Source organism: Tupaia chinensis, unplaced genomic scaffold, assembly GCF_000334495.1.
Source record: "Tupaia chinensis unplaced genomic scaffold, TupChi_1.0 Scaffold144255_1, whole genome shotgun sequence".
NCBI lineage: Eukaryota > Metazoa > Chordata > Mammalia > Scandentia > Tupaiidae > Tupaia > Tupaia belangeri.
The window spans coordinates 5,100,220-5,119,226 of record NW_006204113.1 but is presented as its reverse complement, the minus strand read 5'-3'; the positions used below and the strand labels follow the sequence as shown (position 1 = coordinate 5,119,226).

General features: G+C 39.2%; 1 protein-coding gene across 1 annotated transcript in view; it reads right to left on the bottom strand.

Moving 5' to 3' along the window:
• Positions 1-19,007, bottom strand: part of SORCS3 (sortilin related VPS10 domain containing receptor 3) — a 589,937-nt gene that overhangs the window by 63,807 nt on the left and 507,123 nt on the right. Inside the window, exons 18-19 of the mRNA XM_006166440.1 lie at positions 3,167-3,284; positions 2,018-2,151 (exon numbers count right to left, since the gene is read on the bottom strand). Coding sequence (XP_006166502.1) covers positions 2,018-2,151; positions 3,167-3,284 — 252 coding nt within the window. The remainder of the gene's footprint in view (positions 1-2,017; positions 2,152-3,166; positions 3,285-19,007) is intronic.

Below are 19,007 nucleotides of genomic sequence, written 5' to 3'. Positions count from 1 at the left end.
GCGTAATGGCTACATTGCTGGACTCCCATGTAGTTGACTGCGGTTCACATACCAGACCCGGTGGCTTAAAACTCATGCCGGGCGCATGTACGCCCAAGATCCCAAGATCCCAAGAGGAGAATGGAGGAGAAGGGATTGCAGCGTGGCCATCTCTCCTGGGGGTTGATTTCTCACTTTCTGTCTCTCTGTCTCTCTCTGTCTGTCTGGCGAGCGCATGCGTCCTATAGCAAAAAACCTCTCCAAAAAAAAAAAAATCAGCTGGATGATATGAGGATGAAAGAAATGGGCTACTGGTCAGGGTATCTGTTTGGACCCATTGTTATTTAATACCGGAAAGCCAAAATGCAACTCTGACATTGTTCTGCCTCTTACAGGTTTCTGGGCTGATGCCTGAACCCTTAGCTTTGTCTTTAACCTGAGGTGAGCTACGAAAATAATCAAATTGAACTTTAGCTTTTGACTGTGATACAGAGGAAGAATTCATCCAGCTGAGATCAGAGTGATATGCACTCATTTCTAGCATCAAGGAGGTTACTGACCTTCCTAAAAGGGACACCATCTGAAACATACTACAACTTGTTTTTTTGAATGTTTACTACGTGTGAGGCACTGGGAACTCAAGAGTGAGAACAGTCTAAATGCTTTTATTCATAACACTTACATTCTACTGGGGGAAGATAAGGGGTGATAAGACAATTTTTTTAAATGAGGGCTTTATATGGTGATTCATATTTAGAAAATAATAAAACAGAGTAATGTGCTAGAAAGTGCCAGGGTATAGGTGAGATTAGATGGTATCAGATGGCATTTCTGAGAAGCTGGTATTTTTTGCTGAGATACGCATGATTCAAAGGTGCCAGCTAAGCTAAGATTTGGGGGAAATTCTTGTACTTGCTGTTCCCTCTGCTAAGAATGAGCCTGGATTAATTAAGTTACAGGAGCTGGTAGTGTGGCTGCAATACAGTGGATGAGGGAAGATAGTAAAAATTTAGACACAAAGGTAGCCAAATCATCTATGATGGAGCAAGCCAGCAAAAGAGGAGATGAGATTTTTAAAAGAGAGGGGAAACCACTGGAGTATTCAAGCTTAGTACTGATAAAGTCCGATTTGAATTTTTAAAATATACTTCTAGTTGTTGTAAAGGAAATGGATTTTGAGATAATAGGGTGGAATAGAGAGAGGGTAAATTCTTGGAGTGATCTAGACAGCTACGGAGATGGGTTTAAGTGCATTAAGTTGGAATGAGTTTTGGAGGTAAAAACTTCAAGGACTTGCAGATGACTTAGACATGAAGGTGAGGGAAAAGGAAAAACAAAGTCCTCCTGGAATTTTGATTTCAACTGAATGGATGGTTGCGTTTTTCATTGAAGTTGGAAAAACTTAGCTAAGGATTGTTTGCAGTGGGGGTACTGAAGATGAGTGCTGCATTGGCCACATGAAGTTTGACACCCCTGTCAGGGTGTGTGCTGAGCAGATAGATAGACACGTATGTCTCCCTCCAAGAGGAGAACGAGGCTATGGCTGGAGATAAATCCTTGGAAATTTGGAAATGATTATCTATAGGTGAGATTTAAAGTTGGTCTTTGCTGTTGGCAACAGAGGAAGAGAAAAGGAAATGATGATTAGAGAATGTCCACATGGAAGAGCACAATGAGTGACTGTGTCTAGAGGGAACCAGCAAAGGCAATACCTTCCTTCTTAAGATCTATCAGCCACCAACCCAGCTTCTCCAGCACTTTCTAACACAACTGTTCAGTAACAATCAACAGAAGTCCCTTAGGAAATGCTGCTCTGACAGAGCCATGATCTTCCTTGTGAAAGTAACTCAGTCTGTCCTTCAGAGATGCAGATACCTTGATGTAGTCTAATAACAGGAACAATTGGACACACAGGCCAGAAGACCACTTCCTAACTCTAAGTCATGCCTTCTTCCCCTAACCCACCTTCACCCAGACCCACAAACCCAAACAGGCAAGCATCTGGTTGGAATTGGTGATGAAATGCCAAAGGACTCACCACTCGAAGTCCCAGTCAGCACAGACACAGGGTTCTGAGACCACTGACCCTGAGTAGTCTCGGCCCAAGGCACACTGGGCTCCCGGCTTGCGTTTCTTGAATATTTTCCTTTCTCCCATGACACAAGGCTCTCCCTTAGAGAGAAAGTCCATAGTGAGAGAGGCAGAAAAAATACAGAGGAGGCAAAATAAACTAGCCTCTCAAGAAGTATTAGCCTTTTCCTTCTCTTTTAGTCTCTTTGTCGAAGTCTCATTCCTATTAACTATCTTAGAGTTTCAAGAATAAAAGCATTGTTTTCTTAAATTACCATACAAAAAGAACAACTATGGGAGGCTGACCCACTGCTCCTCATTCATTCACTCTAGCCTGTGATGAGTGATGTCTACACTGCCCTGTTCCTGTTCCACCTCCACAGAGATGCAATGACTCTAGACATCCTCACAGACTACCAGGCAAGTTCCCACAAGATTTCAGTGGCAATTCTAGTAGAAAGGAGCCCACATATGAAATATTTCTCTATATCATCTTCAGAGTAACATTAAAGTTGACCCCAAAAGTGCCGTCACATGATAAATGACCATACCTAAGTGCTAATTCTTTGTCAAGGAAAAAAGAAGAGAAGTTGGCACAAATTATAAGGACCCCATGGTTCTAAAGAATGCAGAAACCTGCCTGTGTTGTGTAGCATTAAATATTTACCTTCTCTAGAATGACTCATCCTTGCACCCTTTCTCAGTGTTCCTGGTCCCATTGTTCTGGGGCTCTTATTTCAAGCTAGCCAGAAAAATGCTCTCACCATACGTATTGGCAGGTAGGATAAGAAAATTGCTGAAGACCTTCCTACTATCTGATGCTCATTTTTCCTTACATAGAGATAAAATACTAGGTTAACATCATCATTTCTCCCTAAGGCACTCTGACTTCAATGAGTAAATGGGTTCCAGGGTGCAAAATGCTCCTTTAATATCATCTACCCCCCCCCCTGCTGCCCTCGGATGTGTTTATTCCTTCCCCAAACTCCACACTCACATCTTCGGATGGCCCACTGCCTTCCTCCCGAAAATAGGAAGGCCTAAATAAGACCAAAGCAGGTTGCAGTAACTCCTCTTCCTAGAAGCCAGCGTTCTCCCACCCTGTGGTGTGGTGTACCTGATTAAGCAGGTGCCAGGTCTGATAGTCCTCTTTGGTGCAGCGTCGGCTGAAGATAGATTTGTAGTCCACTTTCACCAACTGCCATTCAGAGCGGAGGCTGAAGTGGCCAAAAACTCTAAGTGTTTAGAGAAGGGATGGGAAGAACAAGTGGATAAGGCCTCACGGTCAGTCATAAAAGCACAATAACAGGAGTGGAGCTAGAGGATTTCACTACAGCTCTTACTTTACCTGTTCTTTCAAAGTGGGTTTCTTAAAGGTACTAAGGAGAAGGTCCACTGTCCACACAAATCCAACCAGTGGGCATGGCATGTATAGCGGATTTAAAATCAACCATTTTTCAAATTGCAAAAGTAATTGTGTGCTTTACAGGAAGCATTTAAAATATAGAAAGCACGAGGAAGGAAAAATTTCACCCAAGAGTGCAAAATCCAGCACCCAGAAAATCATTGTCCATAGGGTGACACACAGCCTTGTTATTTCTTCCTAAGGCAAAAATTGGCATTTTATTGACCCAGGCTCACCAACAGGGACTCAGTTTCCTCATCTATAAAGTGGATTGCATATGTGTGTGTTGCAGGGGGGTGCGGATTACTTCATCTAAAATATGACCCTGCCGATTCCAAAATCCCATCTGCATCTAAATGTGCTTTAGTTGAAATTCCCACTGCTTAATTCACATCAATATACACACTCCCTCCTCTGGCCCTGAAAAATCACAGTCTCATAAAAGAAACTCATATTTATGTATAGTAAAGAAGCACACCATCTGTGTGACTTAGATAATCAATACTGACCTTTTCAAAGCCCAGCAGTTGATAGCCCTATAAATATGAATGATCAATCGTTTCTAGAAAAATAGAAAAAAAGACTGATCATCCATATTCTACTCTGGTGGCATGTCTTGCAATTACAATGCAAGACATCTATCACAGTGATGTAAAGGGGAGACCGATGATGCCAAGAACTTAAAACAACTGAAGTCTTACAAGGAATTAGATGGCTTTCATCCCAGCCAGACTTAATTACACAACGGTCCCTGGATTTTCCCCTGCCCAAGTTCAGCTATTCTTGTGGTGACACCAAAGAGGCTATCTCTCTCTGCTCATGGGACATTTTTCTCTGTTATCTGAAGGATGAGGATGCTTCTGGGAGGGGTGGGGACGAACAAAACAGTGAAATGGGAAGAAACAGGATTGTTTCTGTAGATCATACAATTTAAAACAGACTCCAGAAAACAACTATGCATGAGCTGTCAGTTGAAAATTCAGAAAAGCAGGCCAGTAGGTGGCATAGTAGTTAAGACGCTGGACTCACACATAGTCAACTGCAGTTTGAGTCCTGGACCTGGCAGCTTGAAACTCATGCCAGGCACGTGTGTGTGCATGTATGCCCAAAATCCCGAGAGGAGAGTGGAGGAGAAGGAATTGTTATGTGGCCATCCCCCCCTCCTCCGGGGGTGACTTTTCACTTTCTATCTCTCTGTCTTTCTGGAGGGCACATGTACCCTATAGCAAAAATATCTATTAAAATTTTTTTAAATAAATAAAAAGAAGTTCACAAAGGCTTTTTAAAGTCTTCTCTAAAATAAGACTAAACAGACCTTGAGGAAGCAACTGAGAGTCTCTCTCTCCTTTAGTAAAACTGCATGATCTTTGTATAAATCTCAGCTCAGCACTGGGTAGGAGAAGCCCTACTCCACAAATGCAGTTGATACTGTGTGGGACAAAATGACCCTAACTTGTCTCTCCCCTGGGCTCTCTCTATTTTCTTGCATTCTTGCTAAATCCAGTGGTTTTCAAGTCTAATATTTCTAAGGCAGGTCATCACTAAGTTATTTCCATCTTTTAGTTCTGAATTCATTTCATGCAGAGGTCACAAATCAGTCGATCTTAAATCTTTAACAAAATAGCTCCCTCTTATTATAAATTTCCACTTGTTTGAAGAGAGGAGAGTTAAGTGGATAAGCTCATCAGAGAGGAAAAAAAAAAGCTAAACAATGGAAGAAGACCTTACAAATGTCTTCCCTTTCTAGCTCGCCTATAAAAATCCTCCTGCTTTTGAATCCTACTTTGTCTATTAAGTCTTCCCTGACTAAAGTACTCTTGAGGAGCAGGATGTTAGTGATGCTAAACAAGACAATTCTGCCTACTCCAAATAATTTACAGCTATTTCATAATCACAACATACATCATGCCAGATTAATCCCATTCCTTTCTATGAAAAGATTACTAAGCAGCCAGAAAAGGGAATTATGAGGCATATGATTTACCTGGATGTCAGCAAAGCATTTGATAGGGTCTGCCATAGCAGTCTTAAAGAAAATATTAAAAAATATGAGCCAGGTGCTAGTAAAATAATGTGGCTTTAACAGAACCTAATTAAGATATTAAAATCATTCCAGGAGGGAGGTATGAGTAGCTGGTTCTTTCTTGTTCGTCACTTTTGTTAATGACTTGAGAACTTTAAAAATAACGGTCATCGATGGAAATTGAACTTCCTAATGACATAAAGCTGGAAGGAACAGTCAATACACTCGATGGCAAAATCAGGACCCAATAAGGTCTTCACAGACTAAAGAGATAGGCAGACTTTAATAAAATGTGATGTGATAGGGGGAAATGTAAAATCCTCTTCCCGGTCATCACTAAGTATTGGATAAAAGAAGCTTGGTGCAGCTCAGGTTAAATAATAATAATAATAATAATAATAATAATAATAATAATGGCATAAGAGTTTCCATACACTATGTGATCAATGTAAGTGAACGCTTCAGTAAGACCTACAGTATTCAAGGTGATGTTTAAGTATGCCCACAGAATCACGGATTTTATCTAGAGCAAAAGAAGTAACATTAACAGGTCACAAAGAAAAAACTTTAGTTTTTGGATGTTGTCATTCAAGAAGGATATATTCTAAGTGTCTCAATTTATATTACACATTTGTGTTTTGGCAGTGGTAAAGTTTGAATCTGAAATTTTAAACAAAAATATATGTTTATTGGCAGAGAGGTGGTTATCTATGAATAAATCACATATGTTTAATCAGATTATTCATAGGGGGTTCATAGTTACCAAAGGTTAAGGAAAATTGAAAAAGAGAGTGATTAGGATAGTTGTACTTTGGCGGGGGGTGGGGGGCAGCAGATGATGCAGTGGCTATGTCACTAGACGCCCATGTGGATAACTGTGGTTCAAGTCTCAGACTTAGTGGCTTGAAAATCATACTGGGTGCTTGTGTGTGCCCAAGAACCAGGGAGAAGAATGGAGGAGAAGGGATTGTGGTGTGGCAAACTGCCCCTGCAGGGTGATTTCTCACTTTTCCTTTCTCTGTCTCTGTCTCTGTCTCTCTCCCCAGCAAAGGTACGTGCCCTAAGACAAAAACTTCTTAAAAGAAAAATAAATAAAAGGTGGTACTGGGTTAAAAAGTGGCTTCCAATAAAATATGTCAACAAACTGTTTTCAGGAACTGTGAATGTGATCTTATTTGGAAAAAACGTCTTTGCAGATGTAGGTAGGTTAAGGATCTTGAGATGAGAACATCCTGGCTTATCAGGGTGGACCCTAAATCCAATGACAAATATCCTTAGAAGAAACACGAAAAGGAGGCACACACAGTGAGAGAAGGCCAAGTGAAGACTGGAAAAGTGGAGTGATGAAGCTGCAAGCCAAAAAATGCCTTGAGCCAACATAAGATGGAAGAAGCAAATAATGAATTCTCCCTTGGAGGCCCAGAGAAAGTGTATCCTTGCTGATCCTTTGACTTTGAACTCTGGCCTCCAGAACTGTGAGAGAATACACCTTCTAAACCACCCAGCTTGGGGCATTTGTTGCAACAGCCACAAGTAACTAGCACAGATGGTAACATGATTTGCAACTACTTTCCACCTATCTATCTATCTATCTATCTGGGAAGTGCTATAAGAAGAGGAAGGGTTAGGGAAGAGAAAAGCAATAGGTGGGGATTCTAGGGATAGTTCTAGAATCTCAAAAATAACAAAGAGGGACCAGCAGTTAGCATAATGGCTATGTCGCTGAACTCCCATGTAGTCAACAGCGGTTCGAGTCCCGGACCAGTTGGCTTAAAACTCACACCAGCCCATGTGCGTACATGCCTAAAATCCTGAGAGAAGAATGGAGGAGAAGGGATTGTAGCATGCCATCCCCCCTGGGGGGGGGGGCATTTCTCGCTTTCTGTCTCTCTGTCTCTCTCTGTCTTCCTGGTGAGCGCAAGTGCCCTATAGCAAAAATCTCTTCCCCCAAAAGATAACAAAGATAAAAGTGTGAAAACTTACAAAATGTGAGAAACAACAGACAATTGTGCCTATAGGACAAGGTATGCTTGAGAGGTAGTAAGTGTAGCCCTTCAAGCTCAGGCGTGCTCATTCCTAGGTCTGATTTTAAGCAGGATGCCGGCATTGCCCAAGTGTACTGCATAATTTACCCTGAGCCTCTAAAACTTCCATGCTCTTGGACTTCCTAACTTTTTAGGATATCCATTTCTGATCTCAGAATACTCATTTCAGGACTGCACACAGGAATAGATGATCAGTCAAGACTTGTGGATTAGTTCAGGATTTTTTTTTTCCTTTGGTCTTGGCAGGTACATTTTTTTCATCTCCATTACTTTGGCTTCTATCCCAGATTTACTTACACTGTGTTCCCCAGGTCTTTCCCCAAACTGTAAATTGATACACTAATATTGTCATTTGAGTGTGTGCTAGTCTCTTCTCCTTTGTAGTTACTTTTATATACCAGATGCAAAACTTTTATTATTAAACATTGTACGGATATAAACTTTTGCTTATTTTCTCAGTGGGCCTCAATTAAGAGGTAAAACCCCCTAACAAGTTTTAGGCATTAATATACTCCCCATTTTTCCATTCATTCTCAGTTCTGGGAAGAACAAAGTTTATGATGGATCCCCTGGTGGAGCATTAGCGACTCAGACACATGGTCTCTCTTTTGCACACGTGACTTCCCTAATTCTATTTAATATCACATTCATTCATTGATCACTCAACTCAAGCTAAGGAAGCTGAATAGATGACAGAATAGCAAAACAGGAGATAAAATAAAGACTAATTTATATTATAGCATTTCTCCCCCTTTTCCATAAGTAACTGTGGAACAGATGTTAAAATTCACAAAAAGATCTATGGAAGTGAGAATTCAATAGAAAAATTAGGGTAATCCTCCCCAGAAACCATGTTCTTCACTGAAGAGTAATAAAAACAGAGGTCCACTTGGTCCTGAATTGAAAAAAAAAAAAGAGAAAATCAGACTGTTTCTAATCAGTAACAATAAAAATCAAACATCAAGTCCCCAGATAAAAGCTTCTTATCCACTGGAAATACTCCTCTAGAGTTAAAGAGCCCATAATCAATAAAGTAGAAGCAGCACACGTCTCATACATGGCGTACCTTTGAGGGTGAGGGGAGGGACAAAGTCATTTATATATCAAACTAGGATGAAAATCCAAGAGAGAGATAGAGTGGACGAACCAAAGACATGAAGCATCTTTAAAAAGATAGTATGATTCTCAAATGGGGTATTATTTCTTTTAGAACATCTTCTGTAAGTCCTCTCACAATATTAAGCTCTCTTTTTGCAGAAGCTCAAATGGTACTGTCACCCATGGACCAGAAGTTCTCCATGTCTATATGAAGCTCCTAAACGGCTTATTAAACATAGATTGTCCCACCCTCAGAGTTTCTGATTAATTCATTTGGGTGTCCCAGCTATTTGCACTTCTAATTGGCCCCAAGCAATGCTGATATTGCTGGCTCTAGGATCATACTTTTTTTTTTTTTGGAGAGGTTTTTGCTACAAAGCGTGTGCGCTTGCCAGAGAGACAGAAAGTGAGAGATCACCCCCCAGGAGGGATGGCCACGCTACAATTCTACAATTCCTTCTCCTCCATTCTCCTCTCGGGATCTTGGGCACACACACACACACCCGGCATGAGCTTAAGCCACCTAATCCGAGACTCAAACCATGGTCAACTGCATGAGAGTTCAGTGACATAGCCATTACGCTAACTGCTGGTCCCTCTAGTATCATACTTTGAGAAACACTACTCAGATCATCTATCCAAAATTTCTTAATCCTCTTGTACCCCTGGTTAAATTTCTGTCAGCCAATTAGAAGGTCTCATATGTCTTTGTATCCTATAGAACCTATCGATAGTAGTTACACACACACACATACACAAAAGAAAAAGCGTTAATTGATCATTGAGTGCCCGTGGAAGAAACAAGCAATTCTATAGAGTACAGTTTTAGTCTAAACTTTTTGGCCAAAATTAAATTTCTAGAATAGCCAGATCTACTGTTAACAACAATCTTACTTCTGTGCAATGGCCAAGATAAACTATTTTGCCTTTGTTTCTTCAAAAATGCATTCTTAGACCCATTTCTTAACTCAGAGTATACTTTTATCAGCTTACAACTCCATCATGTGACATAACGTATGTGAAAATCATGAAAATCTTGACAAACAATATTATTGCCGTCATTATCATTCTTATTTCTAGAAGCCCCAGACTTACCTAAGGACTTTCTTATCAAGGGCTTTTAATAGGGTGGCTCAAAAATCCCTGTCTCAGGGCCAGGTGATGGCACAGCAGTGATGCCACAGGACCCACAGGGGAAAAGTTGAGGTCAAGGTCCTGGGGCTTCCCTGAGCATGCTGGGTGCACTCACCTATGCCCATGATTTGGGGTGGCTGAGACTGAAGTAGATCACAGCTTGAGGGCCCTGTTGGAGTTGCCTATTTTTCTGTTTCACTTGCTCTCTCTCTCTCTCTGTCTAATGCTAAAAGTACATATCCCTTTTCAAAGTACATACTAACTTCAAATTCAGGGTCTTTCTTTGTCTTTTTCTTTTTTTTAATCTTCCTTCTGAGCCTTACAGAAAGTAGATACCACATACATAAATATAGATGACTGCCTGGAAACAGGTATCCAAGCCTACCCTTCGGTTTTTCAGAGGAAGTCACTTCCAATCCTAGGAACAAAATTAATGAATTCTCTAAGTCATTTCTCACTATATGGATTTTCAGGAAAAAAATCAATTAAAATTTATTACTTCTGCTTTTCTTTTTCCTTTGCCACCTGGATTTTTTCATGAGAGCTTTTCCCTCTGCACAAGATTTACCTTCTTCTTGAACTCTAAAAGCCTAAGCAGTCATCCCTATCTATTTTTAAATTCTGCTAAATATCTATACTGCTAACAACTCTGATCCCAAATGGTCCGCCTGTGCTCTCACATTGTTGTTTACCTTTCAACATACAGGTGTTCTGGGCATGGAGGCAAGAGTACTAGGCAGGGATATGGAATACTTGGCTTTTCTTAGTCCTAGTCTGTCATGAAATTAGTTAAGTGACCTTGAGCAAATCATTTCATCTCTCAAGACTTTGACTTCCTTATAAAATATTATTTTTAATCAGTGACACATGCTTAAAGAATGGGATCCACAAATAGTCTGGATGGAATGTGGCCTTTCAAGACAATTTTCAAGAGTTTATTTTCTTTCAATCCCCATGTTTGCCTCCAGGTATATAAGCTATCTATCTCCAGGTGACCCTATACACAAAGGATTTATCTACTATAGTCATTCATCTTTGTCTCTGTTGGCACTTCTTCCATATAACAGATGCTCAATAAATAGTTCTGAGTTGATTAATGAAGAAAATTAATCCAACAAAATCATTTACTTCTTCCAAAATTGGGGTAATAGCTTTATCTGCCCTTCTTTATGGGTCAAAAAACATGGCTGAGTTCTGTGTCCCTTGGGATTTAGAAAGATTAAAAACAATCTCATGGGAAGTATAGCAGCAATTGCTCTATCCCTTGTCATCCTGGGCTATTCTAGGATTTCCACAAACAAATGTAATTTCTTGGGACCCAATATAACACGCCTTCTCCAATCCACCATCCAGACCTGAGTTGGCCTTTCTCAGAGGTGAGTGATTAATTTAAAGGAAGAAGGGGGCTCACAAAAATAAAAGACTTCATTAGAATTCCATACACAGAGAGGGTTAGCTACTCATTAATTAAATGATTTCAAAAGATCTTGGTATATAACTGCTATAATTTAGGTGAAAACAATGCCACACTAATTAATTAGAGGAACACATTCTCTGTAAAAACGTTTTCCCCTTTGCAGGAGAGCCATTCTGGGTTACCCCAATTTCCACTGCATAATTACTTGATTTTTGAAAAAATAAATCCACCAACTTTATATACATGAGGGAACTTCAAAATTTCATTGCAAAATATTTTTGAGATCCATGTATAGTTTTTCATAGTATACATTTTCCACGAAATTTTTGAAGGTTCTTTGTAGTTATGAACATGAAAAAAGAGAAGTTGCAAGAAGAGAATGAGTAACCACAATCCCTCAGAGGGGAAAGGCAGAGGATTCATTACTCAGAAGCCACTAGAGATGTAAAAATGGAAGATTAAATAATGCTTCAGGAATTAGATTGGGTGGACTTCACTGTAGACTGACTTCTGAGGAAAACTTTAATCAAACTCAACTAGGGTAATATCATGTTGCCACAAACTTGTAACTAGGACATACTCTTTTCCTCCCTTGGTGATGTCAGCACCTGCATCTTGAGCTCTTCTTAACCACCAATTCCCATTTTTAATATGTCTGAAACAAATCTTTGGAAATAGAGCAAGGCTAAAACTGATCATGAGCTCCTTTCTGACTTTCCACTTTCTGTTGTGGCTTTGAATGAATTGTCAGTCAGCGGGTAAAATATCTGCATGGACAGAAATCCAGGACTAAACTTAGTGCCCTCTCAACAATTAGACTGACTTCCAATTCTTTTGATTACACGTCTGCAAATAGCTCACATTCACCAATTCCATTTGGAACTTGCTTCCATGCCTCATTGATAATGATGGCTACCAACCTTATTATTTCTACAAGTTCAATCTCTATGTAGAAGACTCCCAAGGTACCTTCTCTTGTTCTTGAACTGTCACATGATCTGGTCATAAACAACACATTAAGGACTTGGAGAGTGAGCCTCCCTGTATTGACCTCCATCTGTCTTTGTATTATGGATCCTCAGAAAAGTCATGACAGTTTCCCATAGAAAACTGCATCGTGACTTTTCTGATGACCCAATATATCTCATTACCTTGTACTCAAACAGAATTCCATTTTGTTTCACTAACACAAGCATGATTTCCTTGTGTCTGTTTTCTCTCTGGTAGGGGTAACTTTTCACACACCTTCTCTTATCTAACTCCTACTCATTCTGCAACCCTCAGTTTAAACAACAGGCAATATTTGGAGAGGGACTGGATGGGAGAAACGAGAGGAAGAAAGTATTTCAAATCTAAAATATTTTATAGTGGCCACTTTGGCTTCCTCTTTAAGAAACAAAACTTTTCCTAAATAACTCATGATTTTGTTTCCAAATAAATGAAGTATTTTTTTTTCCTTTTTTGTCCTTATAATCACTTTAAATTTCTTGTTTAATTACAGAGTTGAAAGAGAACATGGTCTCAATGATATCAGCTCTTTGGACATAATCTAGATTTTGTATGTGGCCCAGTGTATTGCCAATTTAAAATATATATATATGACTATTTGCTTAAAATGAATATTTAGTCTCTATTTTTTGAGTGAAGGATTTCAAACAGGCATTTTAAATCAAGCTTTCCTGATAATCTTATTCACTTCCAAAATTATACTTAACTTTTTGATACCTGGTCTATTGGCATCTAAGTGAGATTTATTAAAACATTTCCTAGTTCAGCTTTGCAGTGCAGAGGTAAAGACTTGTGCATAGGAAGCTAGACCCACATGGCTGACCATGAGTCAAATCTTGGCCCAGCAACTTGAAAAAGATGCTGGATGTGTGTGCATATATGTCCCTAATCCTGATTGGATGGGAAAATGGAGAAGGGATTGCAGCACGACCACATCCCTTTGGAGGATGAGCACTCTCTCTTTTTCTAGTGAGTGCACATGCGCTCTAGCAATTAAAAAAAAAAATACTTCCCTATGATTGCAAATTTTCTATTTCTCTTTATGTTTTTGTAAGTTTTTGTATTACATAATCATACAATTATATACCTTTAGGTCCAGCAGGTGGCATGGTGGTTAAGGTGCTAGACTCCCACACTGCCAACCATAATTTGAGTCCCAGACCTGACAGCTTGAAAAATCACACAGGTGTTTGTGCGTGCATGCCCAAAATCCTGAGAGAATGGAGGAAAAGTGACTGTGGCATGGCCATCATCCCTGGTGGATGATTTCTCACCTTCCCTCTTTTTGTCTCTTTCTGTGAACACACACCACATTCAATAGCAAAAACCTACAAAAAAAAAAAAAAAGGAAAGAAAAATTATATACTGCAACAGGTTTTGAGATTATCTTCTTAATGGATTATATTTTTATATTTAATTAAAATGTTAATTTATCTATTATATCTTCTATGATCTTTCTTTTTGCTTCCTTCCTTTCCTAAGAATAAGAAACGAAAACTCTCTCTTCTGAATTTTTGTAACATTTTATCTTTATTTTGGGTATGAACCCTATTACTTTCAATATACATCAAAATGTATAGGATAGAGACTGGCAGGTGGAGTGTTGGATAAGGGCGCTGGACTCTCACATGGCTGACCACAGTTCAAGTCTCGGAGCTGCTGGCTTGCTTTCTCACATTCTCTCTCTCTCTCTCTCTCTCTCTGTGTGTGTGTGTGTGTGTATGTGTGTGTGTGTGTGTGTGTGTGTGTGTTTGTGTCTCTGGTCAAAATAAAAAAATAAAATGAATGAATAAATAAAATTAAATAAATAATTCTTTTAAAAAATGTATAGGATATACACATATGGGTTGTTTTTTCTTTACTGTATTTTATACTCTTCGAAGTTTTCAATTCATGCAATCCATGCTTCACACATCATAAGCACTTGGCACAAATTTATTGCCTGGGAAGCAGTAGAATTAAGTGTTTGACCACAAAGTTGTTCATATCAGACTGGCCAGGATGAGCCCCGACCCCAGATTTATGAATAGTTCATCACACATGCTTTACCTCAGTATTTATATATGAAAAATGAGCATAGTAACAATTTACCTTAGTTCCAAAATTAAAATATGTTGTATATTTATAGCATTTAGTATAAATTAACAAATTATCACTTGAGAAGAAAATGCCGTCTATGAGACAAAACGCAGACCCTCCCCAAATACAGGATCTGTTGGTGTCTTCATTTTTGGCTTGCTAGCCTCCCAAGACTGTGAGAAATAAATTTTGGTTGTTTATTTTTAAGTATTTTTATGAAATACTACTTTATTAAGATTACTTAACATTTTCTGTTGAGTGCCTGAGAATTTTTGGGACAGATGGTTTACCTTACACTTTTAACTCCTCATACTGCCTACCACAAAACTTTGCCAACAGTAGGTACTCAGAAGTCAATCAAATAACAATACTGTAATTAATAATATTAATACTAGTGAGAATTTAGTAGGCTCTTGAAGTATGCTAACTGCTTTTCATGGATGACATGAAAATTTAACATTTATTTATTTATAATCATTTAACAAATGAGGAAATTGAGGCCCAACGAAGTTAAATAGTTCATGCATCAAGTCACGTAGCAAGTAACTGAGGAGTTAGGTGTCTAACTTGGGCATCGATGGCAATTGTTGTAACACAGTTCTTAGCACTGTGCTTTCAACAGAGCTCATACTCCTTCAGTGCTTCATGACCCATTAGCAATTATTTGACTGCACAGTTTGGTACTAAGGTATGGGCATGAAGGACCTCTTACCTCCAGCTCTAAATAACATGTTTACACAAAAGGAAGAAATGAAATATATGAAATTGAAAGCACTGTTGGAGGAAGGAATAAAGGAAAAATCAGAAGTTTCAATTATGGTTCTGTCTGTCTCAAGTTCTAACTCATCTACTGTGTAGAGGGTTTTGTACTTGGCCCTGAACTATGACAGTCTTTATTGACTTGGCCTCTAGTAAAGAATCCTTGAGGATTCTTTAAAAAGAACAAACAGGATTATTAAGTCTTGGTGCTGAAAGGTTCTTTAAGAATAAACCATTGCTCTAATCTCTTTCTCTCGTTTGAATGTATCCCCCAAAAATGCATGTGTTAAAATTTATTTGAATTTTGAAGGTATGAAGAGAGTGAATATTTGATCTGACTATGGTGTTGAAAGGTGAAGACTCAGGAAAGTGATTAGAATTAAATGAGGGCACAGCAGATAGCATAATGGCTATGTTGCTGGACTCCCACATAGCCAACTCCAGTTCAAGTCCTGGACCTGATGACTTGAAAAATCGTGCTGGAAGCATGTGTGTGCATGCCCAAGATGCCAGGTGGAGAATTGAGTAGAAGGGATTGTGGCATGACCATCCACCTGAGGGGGTAATTCCTTACTTTCCTTCTCACTATTTCTCCCTCTCTCATGAGCCCAAGCACCATATGACAAAAACCTCTAAAAAAGAGAAGAATTAAATGAGGTTATCATACCCGTAATTGCATCCTTGTGGCTTTATAAGAGGGAGGGAAACCAGAATTGACATGGACAAATGCTCTTGCCTTCTCATGGCCTGTTCTGCCTTAGGATTTCACAGAGAGCCCCCATAAACATGAAGACCCTTACTAGATGTGATCCCTTGACCTCACACCTCTAAAACCATGAGCTAACTAAACCTGTATTATTTGTAAATTCAGTTACTATCAACTGAAAAGTGGACTAAAACATCCCTTCATATGCTAACTGAGAAATCGAAAGTAGTGGACTGCTCAGGAGCACAGAGAGCTAGAAATTAAATCTCTTGACACTCAACTCTCTCCCATGCTGATTCAGGCTCTTGATGGAAAACATTTCCAGTTTGCAGGTCAAGTCAAGGTGCAACAAGTGACTGTCTCGCTATGAATATGTGTTTGAGGAATGCAGAGTAGGGAAGCAATCACACCCAGGTCTATGGTTAACTGGGGGAAACTTGTGCTAAGACCTACTCCCTAGATTTTTATTCTTTCCAGGCTCCTGTGTCTACAGCATGCTCTGGGCTTACAAACTCTAGACTGAAACTAAGGATGTATACTACCATTTTCTTCCAAGACAGAGGATTTTCTTTGACATGCTATGGTGTGACATTCCTTTACACAGCTTTGCTCCTCACTCTACCAGATGAAATGAATCACTAGGATGACAGAAAAATAAATAAATAAAGCATTCGATAGAAATAAAAATGAAAAGTTATCCATTGACGATAATGTAGATGATATTGTCTTTGTCTTGACTAATGTGTGCTGTATTCATGCTGGGATAAATCATATTGTACACTATAAAGAGATACAGTGATTAAATGTAAATAAAGAAAAATAAACCTTTATATATGTGATTGGCCCCTGGAGTGCAGTCTTTATGAAAAATAGCTTCTTGCAATTCTGTTTTTAATGACATTTTTTGGGGGGAAATAACTGTCTCAGTTTTCAGTTTGAAGACATTTAGACTATGACTAATTCAGTGGCACCAGAACAAAAGGAGAAAAATATCAACTTTGTCCTGAATAAAATTATTTTCTTAGGTTAAAAAAAGGGGAAAAAATAATGATATAGACAATTATATATCCTGGTATCTGGAGAAATGAGGCTTCTCCCCTTGAGAGAAAGCTTAGCTGTTCTCATTGAGCCACTGAAATGGTGAAGGTCAGAGATTCAAAGGTGATGGAGTCTAAATTAGGCTTCATGGTGGCCAGCAAGCAGGGTAGACAGACATAGACCCTCAATTGCAAATAAAGGAAAATACATGTAGATGCTGGAAAAGAGGAATTCTCCCATTGGGCTGGGTTTTACCCCACATTCATGAGAAGATAAATGCACTCCAAATCAACTGCTCTGTAGTGACCCAGTATGGCTACATGTAATTTCTTTCTATTGACACACTAGATTTATTTCTCATTTTTCTAAGTAAATAGTTAAACCTGCTGCAGATTTCAGTGAGTCACAACCATCTTCTCTGCCATCTCTGTCCAAGACTCAGAATTAGCCATTGCTAGGAAACCACAAATCCCAACCCAATCCTTTTACCCAGACTCAACTACTTTCACTGGCTGAATGTCATTAATTTGAAAGCAAATTATTAGAAACCTGGAAAACAGTTCTGAAATGCCTGTAGATTTATGATGAAGTCATTTCACAAAAGGTCACAGGCAACCCTGCTATAATTAAATCTTTCATTAATTTTTAAAATACACAATAACTTACAAATGCAGCATAAATTAACCAGATGACCTTGAAGAAATTATTTAGAGCACTGCTTCATCAGAAGCCTCTATCTAGCAATTTTCTCAATTTTTATTTTACAAGTAAGTTTTCTCTATTTTCAATTCATTCTTTATTGAGTTTCAGTAGTGTATCTATTTGAGATAATCTAGTATTCATTTACTCCTGGCGTTGGTTAACAATAGGAAGGGATGGTGAGTACTAGTTAAGACTCTCCCTTCCTCTAGGTTACAAGTTCAAAGGTGGGAGAGTGGGACCCACACAATCACCAGCATAAACTTAAAGGTAGCTCCTCCTTTCCATTATTTGGAAAGTAATTTCATACGTATACATTTTTTAAATGACTTTACATGTATACATTAAAAAATTCACTGTAAGAGGGACCAGCAGTTAGCATATTGGCTATGTGGCTGGACTCCCATGTACCCGACCACGGTTCAAGTCCTTGGCTCGGTGGCTTAAACTCACGCCGGGCACGTGTGCGTGTGTGCCCAAGATCCCGAGAGGAGAATGGAGAAGAGTTGTGGTGTAGCCATCCCCCCAGGGGTGATTTCTCACTTTCTGTCTCTCTGTCTCTCTGTCTTTCTGTCGAGCACACGCGCCCTATAGCAAAAAAATTCCCAAAAATAAAATGCACTGTAAGAAAAAAATAAACACTGTAAAATCTATAGATAGCAAATAAAAACCCCACTAGAGGCGCTACTTTTAATATTCTATGACGTTCCTTTATATTCACTGACAAAGTTATCCTTTTTCAGACTAGGAAATGAGCAATAATCAGAAATCACAGCCAGGGTTAGAGTCCTCCTAAGGTAGATGTACTCTAAGGTCTAAGGTAGTATCTATGTTCCCAGCATGCTCTCTCTCTCTCTTTCACACACACACACCACCAACACCAACACCACCACCATTGCTGCCATTTAAAAGTCTTAGAATTGGATTATAGACCAGATCTCACAAACCCTAGAGCTGAAATAAACTTCATACAAATGGGCTTTCCTCTGCAAAGGATGACAGAGGCTCTTAAAATACAAACTTCGAATCATAGAGACCTTGACTATTTTGTTTTTCTCTAGCTCAGCTTCTAGGATTTTCAGAATAGTGCGTCTCTTGTAGTGGGCTATCAATACAAGTTTTTTAGGTTTTTATCATAGGGTGTGTGTGCTTGCCAAAGAGAAACAGAGATAGTAAGAGGGAAGGTGAGAATCACTCCCAGGGGGAATGGCACACTGCCATAATCCCTTCTCCATTCACCTGGGATTTTGGTCACTCATGCACATATGCCCAGTGTGATTTTTCAAGTTGCCAGGATTAGAACTCAAACTGTGGTTAGCCATTTGGGAGTCCAGCAACTTAACCACCATGTCATCTGCTGGCCCCATAAATGTTCTTGTAATAGCAATTTGGTATAATGTGTGGACTGCTTGGACTTATTTTAAATGTTTCTATTAGATTTCAGTTCCTTCTGAAAGGTCTAGTACACTATGCCTCCTCTTACATCTGCTTCCAGAAAAACCTTCTCCCCTGCTCCATGGAGGAAACTGGTGAGGATTGATTTGAAA